This window comes from Amblyomma mixtum, chromosome 6 (assembly GCF_055824585.1).
Source record: "Amblyomma mixtum isolate Tamu chromosome 6, ASM5582458v1, whole genome shotgun sequence".
NCBI classification, from domain to species: Eukaryota; Metazoa; Arthropoda; class Arachnida; order Ixodida; family Ixodidae; genus Amblyomma; species Amblyomma mixtum.
In genome coordinates this window covers 80,113,053-80,127,799 of record NC_143017.1, presented here as the reverse complement: position 1 = coordinate 80,127,799, position 14,747 = coordinate 80,113,053, and the positions used below count along the sequence as shown (strand labels likewise).

General features: G+C 50.6%; 1 protein-coding gene across 1 annotated transcript in view; it reads right to left on the bottom strand.

Annotated features, from left to right (window-relative positions):
• The window catches only part of LOC149339499 (putative cytochrome P450 49a1), a 46,025-nt gene that overhangs the window by 20,152 nt on the left and 11,126 nt on the right, over positions 1 to 14,747 (bottom strand). Inside the window, exon 2 of the mRNA XM_089550492.1 lies at positions 509 to 746. Within this exon, the coding sequence (XP_089406618.1) occupies positions 509 to 746 (238 nt within the window). The remainder of the gene's footprint in view (positions 1 to 508; positions 747 to 14,747) is intronic.

Here is a 14,747-nt window from a genome sequence, read left to right as displayed (position 1 = left end):
GTGATGAGTGGCGCAGTTTCGTGTGTGTAGGCTAGTAGCTGGGAGGTGCACTTTTACCAATGGTGACCAAGAAGTGCACCCCCTGCAGGAGACTTCGGGAGGGCGTAGGTGGGTGGCAGATTCTGGCTGCAGGCCTTGTGGAGGGTGGGAGTGGGTGCTGGTTTTGGAGGGTTATGGTGAACGAGCAGTTAAGGCTCGTAGGTGGAAGGTGCCTTTTTACTTGTCAGTACCTGAAAGCGAGCCCACCGGAGGGTGCCTCCTGAGACTGAAAATGGGTGGAGTTAATACTACTACTCTTTAAAACACAAGGATCGCGCTAATTCTTTCATGGTGATTCTTATTTTATGTTAATCTTCGAAGGCGATCATTAATTTCATCCTTATAAGAAATTTGAGTTACTTAATGGAAATGGTCGCAACATATACCTGGCAGGATTGACCGCACCTCCTCTGCATTTTCAAAGGAAAGGGAGGGGCAGGGAGGCACAATGATCCCCAGTCTAACTCACAGGTTGAGGATGCCGATGTTGGCGTAGTACTGGGGCCGGCTCTCACGGTACTTCTTGAAGGCCGTGGCCCCCATGCGGAAGGGCATCTTTCCCTCCTCCTGGTACAGCGTGCGGAAATCGTCCGCGCTGAACAGGTGCACCAGCGAGTAGCGGCCGGGCAGGCGTTCGGCCACGATGGGGCCGAACTTCCGGTTCATGTCAGCGGCCGCCAGGTGGCGTCGGTCCGGGTGGTACTTTCCTGCGTTGGTATTCAGTAAATTCAAAGTCTGCCGCGTCATGGGTTAAAAGCTGGGGGTTCTTTTACGTGCACCTAAACCATACTGGACTTGGTGTTAAGCGAAGAAAGAAAGCAGAAGAAGAAACGAAGGAAGGAACGAAAGAACAAATTTGAGCTAGCTTCTCGAAAGCGGATGTATTTTGGTGCGACGTATCCAGAATTCATTATGCGACTTCGCCAATGGTAGTGGCATTTTCAAAATTCTAGAAACTGGTATAATTATTACTTACGAAGGGCTGTACGCCTCTAAGTACATAAGGAGAATAACAGTAATACTTCAAAAGTTTACAATTCATTATTAGTTAACCAACCTACTAGTTAGCACGTGTGAGTTGTACTCTGGTGTGCTAGTCCACTGGCAATGCTATGCCGAATAAAGTGCTTTCTATAAAGCCTATTTTCAAAAGAGCATAAAGTCTTAGGTGAAGCACCCAGCCCGGTGCTATCCGAACAGACACTCATGTGTCTGCTTCCATTTCGTGACTGACACAAACTTGAACAAGAGGCTTTAGTGAGGAAGCTTAATTTAGTCCTTGGTCTAAGATCAACTTTGCCAGCGCAAATACGAGTCCTCTTTCCGAATGGCTGGCCCAAGGATTAAGGCTTCCTGTCTGCATTCCTCTTGTTATTAAAGTTTGAACACTCCTTGATGCGTTGCAGGCGCCTTCTTTGTATACACCGCCCCCCCCCCCCCCCCCCCCTTCCCCAACTCCCTGCCTATTTTTTCTAGCTGATCTCCAGCATTACGTGTGCTGCCAACCAGTCGATGCTTCCAGTTCTTTATCTTGTTATGCAGCTTTGTAAAAAAATGGTGGGGACCTTTAAGCTCCGCCTTAAGGGTATGCCGTAATAGCATAATGACCCAAAAATGGCCATTCCCTCTTTAACATTCATAGATCCCTGGGAGTCCTGGTACAACTCCTGGTGCAGTTGTGCAGCGGTTAAACAATCCGCCACTGCCCTTCGATGGCAGGCGCTGCAACAGGTGAGGCTTGTGCGACCCATGTTTCTCTTCCCGAGCAACCTCTCGCGACCAAACATTCATTTAACTGCCACCTGCCACGGTCCGCAGTTGGTTAACAATACGATGGGCAGTTTCAGATGGCGCCACAAGGTCACGTGACCTAGGTGCCCCACCTGCCTCCTAGGTTGCTTTTCTCAGGATTTTTTGTAAATTTCTCGCTCGCGGTCAACGACGACGAAGCCAGATTTTCTACGACACGAGCTCCTTAACGCTATCCCGGTAAAAATGCGCTGATCAAATGACTGCATAGAGAACGGCCTTTTGCCACTGACCAGCCCTTTTCTGGCAGACTCGTTTCGATTAAGCACTTTCCTGAAAGAACAAGTGTGGGTGGAACGGCCCGGCAGTGCCATAACTGCAGTCAATCGTAGAGCAACAAAGCAACAAACAGAACAAGCAGATGACACGACAAGCGCTGTAGCGCATGTCCTGCGTCTTGTTCATCGGGTCCCTTTTTTGCCCTGCCGCGCCAGATTGTACCATCAACTCCCTAGGTTTTCTGTATTATTGGACAGGTTAGAAAAAGTTTATTTGACATTCACAAAAAAAGCGAGGAGTCACATACAGAACACCAGAGAGGACGACAAATGAAACCATGAGAAAAACACGCTAGTACTGCACAAAATCGATCCCTATATAAAAATCTTGAGAGATGCGATAAACATGAAAATTACCTACACTCTGCTTGGAGATAATAATAATGAAATGAAATTTCATTCATATATACAACGAAGGCATACATAAGGTGTTTTGAAATTTATGCAAATATGTAAAGTGCAGCATTGTACTGTCACTGTTGACACATGATTCAACTAAAAGAACGGGATACATTGATCGGGAGTACAATATTTTGCTCTAAACATGTGACGACGTAAAACTAACCACGTCGGCCGAAAAATAGCCCTGACATGTCCGCCCAATACGGACACGAAATGTCATTACCAATGGCGGTGAAATTCCTGTTCCCAAAGGAAAAAGACCTCTCCCGTAAGGAAGTTCAGGAGCGCACCAGGAAGGTGCGCCATGATCGGAATTTGCGCCCCCCGGCGGCAACTTGAGACAACAGCAACACAGCGGTTGCGCCAGAGCACGAAAGCCCCCGCGACTATATCAGCAGTCGCGCAGAGCGACCATGAGCGCAACGACTCTTTGCTATAAACCGGTGAACTCCAAGGCCTCAAAAGCCCACATGTAACGTTGGGCCTTACTCTTCACACGGACCCTGCACAACCCACTCGCATTGGGAACTCCGTGGCACGCGACACGTGCCCAGATCTCAACTTTACCAAAAATATTAGATATGCAGAATGGCACAACACCGAGGAAACCCTGGGTAGCGACTACTACATTCTTGCGACCACAATCAGCACCAGACCCCTTACAAGACCCCACACTAAAGCAATCCTTCCTGACTGGAGAAAATTCAGATCCAAATACACTAACCCAACATCTATAGCGGATCAAGGTTACACTACCTGATCTCAACACCTCATATGCGAACTCCAAGATACCGAACAGCACGTTCAGCTCTTAGAGGTGAACCCGGCGGTGGACAACCACGTCCTTCACCTCTGGGAGGCCCGGCACAGCCTCGTCCGCCGATGGCACCGGCAGAAGCATAATCGGCAACTCAAAATCCGCACCACGGAACTCACCCAACAAGCGGCAGAGTATGCGGCCCAACTCGCCGACTCGAACTGGTTAGACCGATGCAACACCGCTGCTCGACAAATGTCGAAACGGAGCACGTGGCGCCTTTTCCGCGCCCTCATTGATCCGACCCAAACCCGCACCGAAACACAAAAACATCGTAAACGAGTAATTCACACCTTCAACAGAGACACAGCCAAACTGGCTGACGCGCTCCAAGAAAAATATCTGTACACCGACCAGGATTCGCGTGGTCCGGCGTACTTGTATGCAGGTTCTGAGAACGCATAGCCGAATCTCACGTTCCAGCTTTACGACCTTAAAGCGGCCCTGGCCGAACTGAAACGAGGGTTAGCCCCGGCCAGGGACAAGGTAACGATGAAACTTCTCGCTAACCTACCCAAAACGGCCTACGAGCGGCTGCTCGAATACTTCGGTGCCATCTGGACGGGAGGTACGCCTATCCCAGTGGATTGGAAGATGGCCCTCGTCACATTCGTACCCACACCAGGCAAACCTCTCAACACCGACAACCTTCGGCCCATATCTCTCACTTCTTGTGTGGGGAAGTTGATGGAGACCATGGTCCGTGGCAGATTGTCCACCTGCCTCGAAACGCACAACGCCCTTGCATATACCATGTACGGGTTCCGCCTACATCGGTCCCCCCAAGATGTGTTGCTGCAACTTGATTGAGAGATTCTTGATCCCGTCGAGCACCCTATCGACGACAGGTTGGTCCTCGCATTGGACTTGGGGTGCTTTCGACAATGTGAAGCATGATATCATCCTCTCCCACCTGTCCCAAGTGAGCTCTGGGTACAACATATTCCAGCACATTAATCAATTCCTCACAGATCGGCAATCATATATCAGACTCCAAGACCGTGAACATGGCCCGTACAAACTTGGTACGCGAGGGACTCCACAGGGAGCAGTCCTCACGCCTCTTCTCTTCAATTGGCCGTGATGAAGCTCCCTACTCTGCTGGGTGAGGTCCCGGCTGTGCAGCATGCCCTGTACGCGGACGACATCACCCTCTGGGCAAGACACGGTTCGGTTGGCGAAATCGAAGCCAACCTGCGGCAAGCGGCGGCTATTGTGGACGATTATGCACACTGCTGCGGCCTTGAGTGCTCCCCGAGCAAATCGGAATTCGTGCACATGCGTCCCAATCTAAGGTGCACAACCAGAATTGCCGTCTCCCTGCTTAGTGGCCCGATACCTGAACACGATGAAATCAGAGTATTGGGACTCTACAGACAAAGGAACCGCAAGATTGACACCACTCTGAAGAAGCTCCGCAAGGTGGGTGATCAGGTGGGCCGTATGGTCCGCCGGGTATCAAACAAACGAGGGGGCTTGCGATGCAAAGACGCCCTGCGGCTAGCCAATGCATTCGCAACCAGCCGAATCCTGTATTGGGCGCTATACCTCCTCCACCTGCGCAAATGCGATGAGAACGCTCTGGAAGTGATTCTCCGCAAAATCTATAACAGAGCTCTCGACCTTCCAATTGCGACATCCAACCAACGTCTCCTCGGCCTGGGGATGACCAACACCTTTGGGGAGCTGCGCGAGGCTCATCTCAACAATCAATACTTGCGGTTAAGCAAAAAACGTGCGGGTAGCCGCCTTCTGACCCGCCTCCACATCAGTTACACAACCCAAGAGGAGAAGCGGGTATCCATGCCCGTGGATTGGCGCTTCGCCCTACAGGTCCGCCCCCTCCCCAATAACATGACAAAGGATGCCCGTGATGGCCGCCACCTCGCGCGAGCGGAAGCCATTTCCGAGCATTATGGTGCTCGACGGTGGTCCACCAAAACAACCCAGTTCAGGGCCTCACCTTCCGTGCCCCAAAAACATTACATTCGCAGGTATTGGTGGTGAAAACATTTATTCAGAACAGGAGGTGTTTGGATCGGCCCGTAAGGGACCGATCCTTACAAACACTAGGTGGAGGTCCCTAGTTTGGGACCCCAGTGGCGGTAGCCGCCGCCCGGGCGCGCCCGACTAAGGCTTGTTGGGCCTGTAAGTCGTGGCAGCCGAGCAGGGTCGCCTCCCAGTCCTCCCGGGTTGGGTTGGGGATAGGGGTTCGCAGACGAAGTTGCTATCGCACTTGCAGCCGCGGATCCAGCGTCCCGAGTCATCACTGACTCAAGGGGAGCTTGCCGCAATTCTGAACAGGGCCAAATTCCAGACCATACCTTTGCAAATTTTACACCGATGTGAGTACCGGGGTATCCCAACCCGGCGCACCGTCATCTGGGCCCCAGCACATGCGGGGATAGAGGAAAATAAAATAGCGGTCGCTACGACCCGTGCGCTTAACCACCGGGCATCGCCTCTCTCACCGCCTGATCCGGCTACTGACTTTAACCCGGCTATTACTTTTCGGGAGATCTCTCTCGTATCAAACCGCTCACGGCCGATACCCACCCCCCTGTAAATGCCTCAAGGAGGCAGAGGAGCGTTGTCTTCTTCGCCTCTACACCAATACGGTACTGTGCCCGGCAGTGCTTAACCATTTAAATTCGGCCTTTTAGGACGAGCGTCCACACTGTGGGGAAGTGTATGCGGACACGTATCAAATGGTGTGGGCATGCCCTGCCAGTCCTGCTTTCCCACCCCACCCGAGAGGACTGGGAGGCTGCCCTGCTCGGCTGCTCAACTCTCCAGGACCAACGAGCCTTGGTGACAAGAGCCCGGGCCGCGGCGGAGGCCACCGGGGTCCCGGACTAGGGATCCCTCCTAGTGATTGTGGGGGCCGGGCCCTTCAGTCACAGTCCAAGCAACACCTCTGTTGTACATAGTATAAATAAATGTTTTACACCACCATCACCACTCTAAAAAATCTCTGCCTCTCCCGTAACCGAGAGTAGAGTAAGCATGAAATGTTTACGGGCATAACACATTGATAATCATGGGGTTGTCGGCAGGGGTGAGCAGTCTTCTGCTGTGGCGTATCACTCGCAAAGCGATCGCTTTCCGCAGGACGCTTCCTACCTCTCCTTTCATCAGGCTCCATTGCTCGTCTTAAGCAGCTGTGACGGTGGCGGCATTGAAATGCAGGACCATGCAGAAGCGGACGCGGACACGACGAGACGTGGGTTTGACAAGAATATATATGCAGCGCGTTCAAAAGTGTCTAAAGTGCGTAGAGGCGAAAGCGTTTTCCGCACCACTTTGCTTATGTGACACTGGTGACGTCACCACTGAATGACGACACACATAATTGATGACGAAGTAATGACAAATTACTAATTAGTGGCTAATTCCTGATTAATGACTAAGTACTAGTTAACAGCTGATTAACGACGCTTAAGCTTCGCCTTTAGGAGTGTAACGTGACCGCGTGTTGTAGCGCTGCCAGGCAGTCCACTGAACACCACCACCCGTTCGGTGCGCGATGCCTTGTCCTTTGAACGCAACGCTTTTTGAGGAAAGGGAATGGCGCAGTAATTCTCTGTCATCTCGGTGGACACCCGAACCGCACCGTACAGCAAGGGAGGAACGCCACCACCCTTTCGGCGGTGGTGGTGGTGAAAAACATTTATAATGCAATAAATATTTACAGAGAGGTGATGGGGGTAGCCCCTATTGGCCCTTTCCCCTAACAATACTAGGTGGAGCCCCTATTCCGGGGCCCCATTGGCAAGCAACGCCGCCCGCGTCCGGTGAACCAAGGCCTTTTGGGTCTTTAGGTCCTGACAGCCGAGCAGGGCCGCCTCCCAGTCCTCTCTGGTGGGGTTGGGGTTGGAGGGGATAGATGGGTTTGACTGACACGCCCAAACCATGTGGAAGGTGTCAGCCACCTCCCCACAGAACTGGCACGCGCCATCAAAAGATGTATTGAAATGTTTAAGCACCGCCGGGCACAGTACAGTGTTAGTAAGAATTTTGATGAGGAGGCGCTCGTCAGCGCGATCCAGACTCTTACAAGGGGCCGGGTAGCGCCGGTGCTCCTCCTTGTAGTAATCGGTGATTTGTTTGAATGTAATGGCCAGATTGTCTGATTGGGAGTACCCTTCCAAGGACAGGGAGATAGCCCGGGGAGAGAGTGCGCGGGCGGCTTGATCGGCCTGTTCGTTTCTCTGGAGTCCCTGGGGACCGGGGGCCCAAATCAGGTTGCGTGGAGTTGGATCTTCAGATCGACAGCTATATTCCAGTATGCGCCAGGCAAGCGGGGGAGCCCAGCCCAACTCGTAGTTCCGACAGGCCCCTCGCGAGTCGGTGATGATGTGTTTCGACTTGGGAGTAGTGAGAGCAAGAGCAATGGCAATCTCCTCCGCGTGTGTTGCGCTGTAGGCTTTGAAAGTGAGCCCGTTGACTGTGTTTGTATTGTGTACGACTGCGGCCGTGTACCACACCCCGTGGTGTGGGCCGGCAACGTCCACGTAATACACATGTTGTTGGTTACCATAGTATCGCGCCAACGCTTCCGCGCGCGCCTGGCGACGACCGCTATGGTCTTCTCTGGACATGTTGCGGGGAAGGGGTCGGACCCGGAGGGCGCGTCTCCAGGGTTCTGGCACTCTCTCCCTTTCCTCAATATGGTAGTCATGTTTGATGTGTAGCCGGTCCAAGAGGCGGCGACCGGACGTGGTCTGTGCAAGACGCGTGTATTGGTTGACTAAGTGGGCCTCTCGAAGCTCCCGAAATGTGTTCACTCGGCGCGATGTCTTGCCCTTTGAACGCAACGCTTTTTGAGGAAAGGAAATGGCGCAGTAATTCTCTGTGATCTCGGTGGACACCCGCACCACACCGTACAGGAATGGAAGAACGCCACCACACGTTGGGCGCGATGTCTTGCCCTTTGAACGCAACGCCTTTTGAGGAAAGGAAATGGCGCAGTAATTCTCTGTCATTTCGGTGGACACCCGAACCGCACCGTACAGGAAGGGAGGAACTCCACCACCCGTTCGGCGCAATGTCTTCCCTTTGAACGCAACGCTTTTTGAGGAAAGGAAATGGCGCAGTAATTCTCTTTCATCTCTGTGGAGACCCGAACCGCGCCGTACAGGAAGGGAAGAAGTGGGAGTGTACGAAAGAGAAAGGAAGCCATAATGACGAAACTGAAAATTGTTTTTGAGGAAAGTAAATTAAGCAGTAACTGTCTCGCATATCTCGGCGGACTGTACCCGTCAAAACGCGTACACATCTGCCGACACGGCTGCTAAAGCCAGTATGAGGCAATAAAGGCTTTCGCCTTTTGAACGGTATACCAAGTACCAGCCACGTTCTCAAGTAATGTGACGCGAGCGCCCGCGCTAAACGATCGCTCGAGCGCCGCCATCAGACAGCGAAACGCATACTCCAGTTGAACCGTTTATTCGGGCTGATTTGTCCGCACCCTTATTCTGCTACTATCCAAACTAGCACGCCCAATCTACGCATTACTTTTGAAGGATTCTGAGGGCGTTTATTCTAATATTTTCCAAACGGAAGTTTTCAGTCCCCTTTCATTTACCGTGGTCTGGTAGTACTGGCGAAGTATATGCACATTTGCTGAAGGGCGAAATGCGCTCGCTCGCTTTTTACTAAACTTAAGAGAAGTCTGAAACTTCGCCCACTAGTTGCCAGCGTGCACAACGGTAACTGAAAACTGTGATATTTTTTTGCTTCTGCCCAAGGAAAAAGAAAACTGAAAATTGCTTTTTGAGGAAAGGAAATGGCGCAGCATATGTGTCACATCTCGGTGGATGCGCCCACCGCGCAGTAAGGGAAAAGATAAAGGTGGGAGTGAAAGAAGAAAGAGGTGTCCATAGTGGAGGGTTCCGCAATTATTTCGACTACTGGGGATTTTGTTGCGGAAGCAACACTACGCTAGGTGTGAGCGATTTTGCGGAGCCCTGGAGAGCCCCAACTGCGCATGCGCGAGGAGCGAGTGTGAGACAGCTACTGCTTAATTTCCTTTCCTCAAATAGAATTTCATTTTCTTCATTACGGCTCCTATTTCTCTCTCTTCTTTCACGCCGACTTCCTCCCTTCCTGTACGGTGCGGTTCAGGTGTCCACCGACATGACAGGAATTACTGCGCCATTTCCTTTCCTCAAAGAGCGTTGCGTTCAAAGGGCAAGGCATCGCGCCGAACGGGTGGTGGCGTTCCGTGGACTCCCTGAAACGCTACAAAACGCTGTCGCGTTCCACTCCTAAAGGTGAAGCTTAAGCATCATTAATTAGCAGTTGATTAGCATCATTAGTCAATAATTAGCCATTTGTCATTACTTAGTACTTAATACTCAATAATGTATGATGTCATCTAGTGGTGACGTCACCAGTGCCACAGAGGCAAAGTGGTGGGGAAAACATTTTCGACTCTACGCACTCTACACAGTCAAAGTGCCCCCTGAGATGCCGCCGCCGCTGCGATTGCCGCGCCGTTGCTTACGCAATCCTACTCGGGATGGCCATTGGTCAAATCACAGCTATTACACGAAAACATACAGCAACCGCTGCGATATCCTTTATGTCGACGCGGCAGAAAATTCGAAACGAGGATATTTCACGCCAGTCGTAGCCTATGAAGATGGCACAACGGGGGCCGCCCCCATTATCCGCACTAATTCGCCTGCAGAAGCGGAAGGAGCCGCCATCGCACTTGCTCTGGCCCACTCCACCATTGACAAAAACGTAACCGAAATTTGCAGATTCCCAGGCCGCGTACCGCCACTACCTAAATGGCGTGGCGACGCCGGCAACACATCGTATTCTTGCCACAGTCACCTCTCTCGACCGGTTACTCTGTCGTGGGTCCCTGGGCATGCCTCGATCCCCGGTAAAGGCCGATTCACACGGCGGACCGTTCGCCCGCGGTCCGCGCACTACGTATTCATGCGTCAGCACATTGAGAGGCGCGCTGCCGGCCGTGAGAGGCCGCGGCCGACAGGGCGCCTCTCAATGTGCTGACGCATGAACACGTAGTGCGCGGGCCGCGGGCGTGAGAGGCCGCGGCCGACAGGGCGCCTCTCAATGTGCTGACGCATGAATACATAGTGCGTGGGCCGCGGGCGAACGGTCCGTCGTGTGAATCGGCCTTAATGAGCGCGTTCATGCGCTGGCCCGAGAACTCTCCTCCAGAGCCCCGGATGATCAGGCACCCAACCCAGCGAAAGAGGCCCCATCGGTCCTCTCTACATATCATCATATCACACCATTCTACAAACTCAGCCGCATGACACTGCCACCACCCCACAGTACCTTGTCGCCCTCATCCAGCGCCACATGGCGACAATTACAGACAGGCTGTTTTATTTCCCCCCACCGTCTCTCATGCTTTCACCCCACCTTTTCTCCTGATTGTACCACCTGTGGCGTGCCCATATCCACACTTTTCCACTACCTTTGGGAATATCCTTCCCCAAATGCAGTACCACACATCCCCAATCTCACTAATTCTTCCTGGGAGGCTGCTTAACGGACCGCTCAGCCCGCCGGCCAGAAATGGCTGCTGGATCGGGCTTTACGTGAAGCACAAGCCCGTGGACTCCTGGATCAGTAGGGGACCACCCTGGAAGATTTTTTTGTTGTGTAATAAAGTTGTTTTCATCCATCCATCCACAGCCAATTTTTTTAACGTGCACTGACAACGCACAGCACACGGGCTCCTCAGCACACGGTAGGGTTCGAACCTGGGTATTCCGGCTCAGTAGCTGAGCGCCCTAACCACTGGGCTACTGCGGCCTCGTTCACTATTTTTTTAAGCGATTATTTTCCTGTGCAAATCCAGAACTAGAGCTTGCTCTAGTGTATGCTTCAGAACTCCGATAACGAGCCTAATAAGCCTTGAAAGCTGTGTAGACTTCAGAGCTCAAATAGGGAGCCTAAGGAGCCTAGGGAGCTTCTGTGTAGGCTCCCTAAGCTGAAAAAAAAAAACTGATAGATTTCGTGCTGCCGCCAATCGACGCCGAGGGGAAATACAGTTGGCCGTAGTTTCAAATGGCTCACGCGCACGGCGCTAGGGAGCAGTACCTACCTGGACTGGCCATGCATCGGTCGTTCTGCTCGCGGCTGTATTGCGAAGTGTAAAGTAGGCTTTTAGTGAAACTAAGTGCAGTTGGAAGATTGACATTAGTTGTACACTGAAGAACTGTGGATAGAAAAATACTCCTAAACAAGAAACGTGTCTTCTTTGTAGTGAAGGACTTTCAAAAAATGAACGCTTTTGAATAGCATTCGAAGAGTACGAAGATGCTCAGGGTTTTCCTCTTGCGTACGTACGAACACAGTTCAAAATTGGAAGAAATCATTCGAAAACTAACCAGCACAATCCAGTAATTATTCTAAATGGAATCGAAAGAAAGGGCGTTCAGTGAACTGTCGGGACGGAAAGACGTTTGAGAACAACGAAAAATAAAATACCTAGAAAGGAAGCCTGCTGTCCACCCATGTTGAAGAGTTTAGTATTAAGTCAGGAAGGAAAACACTGGCGATAACAGCCCTGGTATTTAAACCTTCGGAAGATTTTATAAGATGGAATAAAGCAAGGGAATTTTTCAAAGCAGATTGTGCACACTCAGCGAGTAAAAATGATAATGCTATAAGTGAAATGCTTAGCTAGAATATCGAAATGCCCATCCTCAGATAATCCGACGGATGTCAGCCTTCCGAATGCCATGGGTGTCCTGGACACTGAGGGGATTAGCTTACGTGCTAAAAAATCGAAATGAGTAAAATACTACTGGAAGAATGGCGGCGTAAAAGTAAAGCCTGAATTTGGGAATTGGTAATATGTGATCTTTACTTCAGTCTTAACATATTTGGTTTATGGTATATGTGGGTTTAACGTGCGAAAGTGACGCAGGCTGAGGGACGCCGTAGTTAAGAGCTCTAGAAATTTCGACCACCTGGAGTTCTCTAACGCTCACTGACATCGCACGGTCTTAACATGTATAAATAGCAAGCGTTCATAATTGCGGTGTTATTGACTTTCAGTATAAAGACATGATTGCGAAGGAAAATAAAGTTTAAAATGACAACATTCTTCTGTGTGCCCTAAAGGGCAGACTATCAACGATCCACGGGTAGCGATAGATTTAGTGTGTTTACATAAAAAGAAACTATCAGACTTGAAATGCACGACGCTTGCGACACTGGTCCCTAGCTAACCTATTCTCTGTGATTTCCGAGGATACACAACAAACAACCCAGCCGAATTTTCGCTGAAAGTTAACAGCGCCACTTAAAAGGGACGTAAGAGCCTCGAACATGACAATAGAGACGCGAGCTGTTTTGAAAAAGCTATGTGCCTACGATCTCCTTTAAAATTTCAGGTATAAAATATACCAGCCATAATTGCCTACACGAGAGCGTTGCACTACCGCATCTGTTGGCCAATATATATCACCGTATTTTTGATACCCCTAACTCCAGCTTGTTTAAGTCAAAGAGCAGCGCTCCATGCCATTTTCACGTGACTCGTACACCGTGCCAGCATTGGTGGCTGTTCGGCTGTGGCATTCTATTACACAGCATTAGGTCACGGATGCATTGCTCAGTCGTGTAAAATTCGAGCCAAGGTGCTAAGCTGGTGCTTTTCAAAGGACTAATTATAATATAAACCAAATATGGTAGAAACTGATTGAAGCCTAAGGTGACCATTAGCGATGATGCAAATTTAAGCACTAGCTGGTCGTTACCCCAGCCTCCCCATGATGTTACCGATGAATCGATTGAAATTAGCAGAAATTGAGAGAATTTCTCCCTGACCGAACGCGCTAGCTGAACGAGTTAGCGTCTGACTGACACTCAAACAACAGGGGGGCACAATCGTAGTTCTTCTGTTTTCCGGCAACGCGTGGTCGCATGTAAGGATCGTCATGTCGTGGACGCTATTAATTCCTTTAAGGAACATGCAACTGCAGGTTTTCATGTAGATGTCGCTTGCGTTTGCGTCCGCGGAGAAACTCGCGAAGTTCGTCTTCAGAGTACTGCTCCGGACGGCCCGCCTTTTCTGTGGTGTTGACGTCATCAAAAACACGGATTCGGACGACGCGAAACTGCATCCGACTAAAAGCTATGGCTGAAAAAAAGAAGTCTCTCCGGGAGCGTCAAGAGTGCTCATCATCGACCCATACTTCCCATTATCATCTCTATTCCTATCACGAGGACTGCACAAGCATAGTTTCCGTATTTGCGCAAGATCGTAATCTATAAATGTTGCATTGTCTGGCGGGACACTTGACCTATGCTATCGTAACTCACCCGGAATTCCGCAATTAGTAAGTCTGAATGATTGAAAGTCACCATTTTTTCCGCAGCGTTTGTTCGACGCACGTTGATGCTTTGGGAGGCCAGGGAGCACTCAAGCCGTGGTGGAACGGTTCTTACCACGGCCACCTCTCACAACACTAGCGAAGTCAAAATGAAACGTAATGAAGACATCATTGTATCTGCTCTCCGTAATCTTAGATGGCGAAAGTAGATGCCTTCATGAAAATAGAGAAGCAGAATTTTTCGCTCGGCCTCGAGCCGGCGAACGTGAGCTTTCTGAAAAAAAAAATAGAAATGGAAAAAGCAGCAGCTAACATATGTTACCGCCTCCTTAGATAAACAGCTTTACTCCGGGGTTTTCAAGTTTTTGGGATAGCATTTGTGATGCCAGCAACTAGAAACTCTCATTCAAGCAAATTTGCTTGAACACATTAGTTCGATTTGGTTTTAAGCAGTTTATCTTCCCAAAGCAACTCAGGCTATGAAGGACGACGTAGTGGAGGGCTCCAAATAATTTCGAACAACTGGGGTTCTTTAACGTGCACTGAAATCGCACAGTATACGAGCCTTCAGCATTTTGCCTCCATCAAAATCCGACCATGTCTTTCGGGTCAACAGCCTAGCACCATAACCACTGAGCGACTGCGGCGGCTTGAGCACATTACGTGTCGCCTTGATCGGTGAACGGGGCAAAACTACTCCTGCTGCCACTTCACGCGTGAAAAAGGCGATAGACGGAGAGTCTCCTCGGGGCATAGAAAGAAAATGACCGCATGGATGAAGCAAGGAGAATGGCTAAATAATGAAAAGAGGCTGGCCGATGGATTGAAGTTTAGGATTGACCGATAATGTGGTCCCTCCGTGCAAGCATCATAGGATGCAAAACTGTCCGGCGAAAAACGGGGTGTGCTCAGGCGCCGGGGCCTTGCCGGTTGTAAAGCTGGGCAGATCCACAGAAAATTGTAACTGTCGGCTCCCCCCACTTTCGAAGGCATACTGGACACCCGGGTCTCGGTACCCTCGCCAAGCTTTAAACTTCAAGTCAGTTCTGAGTGACAACAGCATAAGGTTAA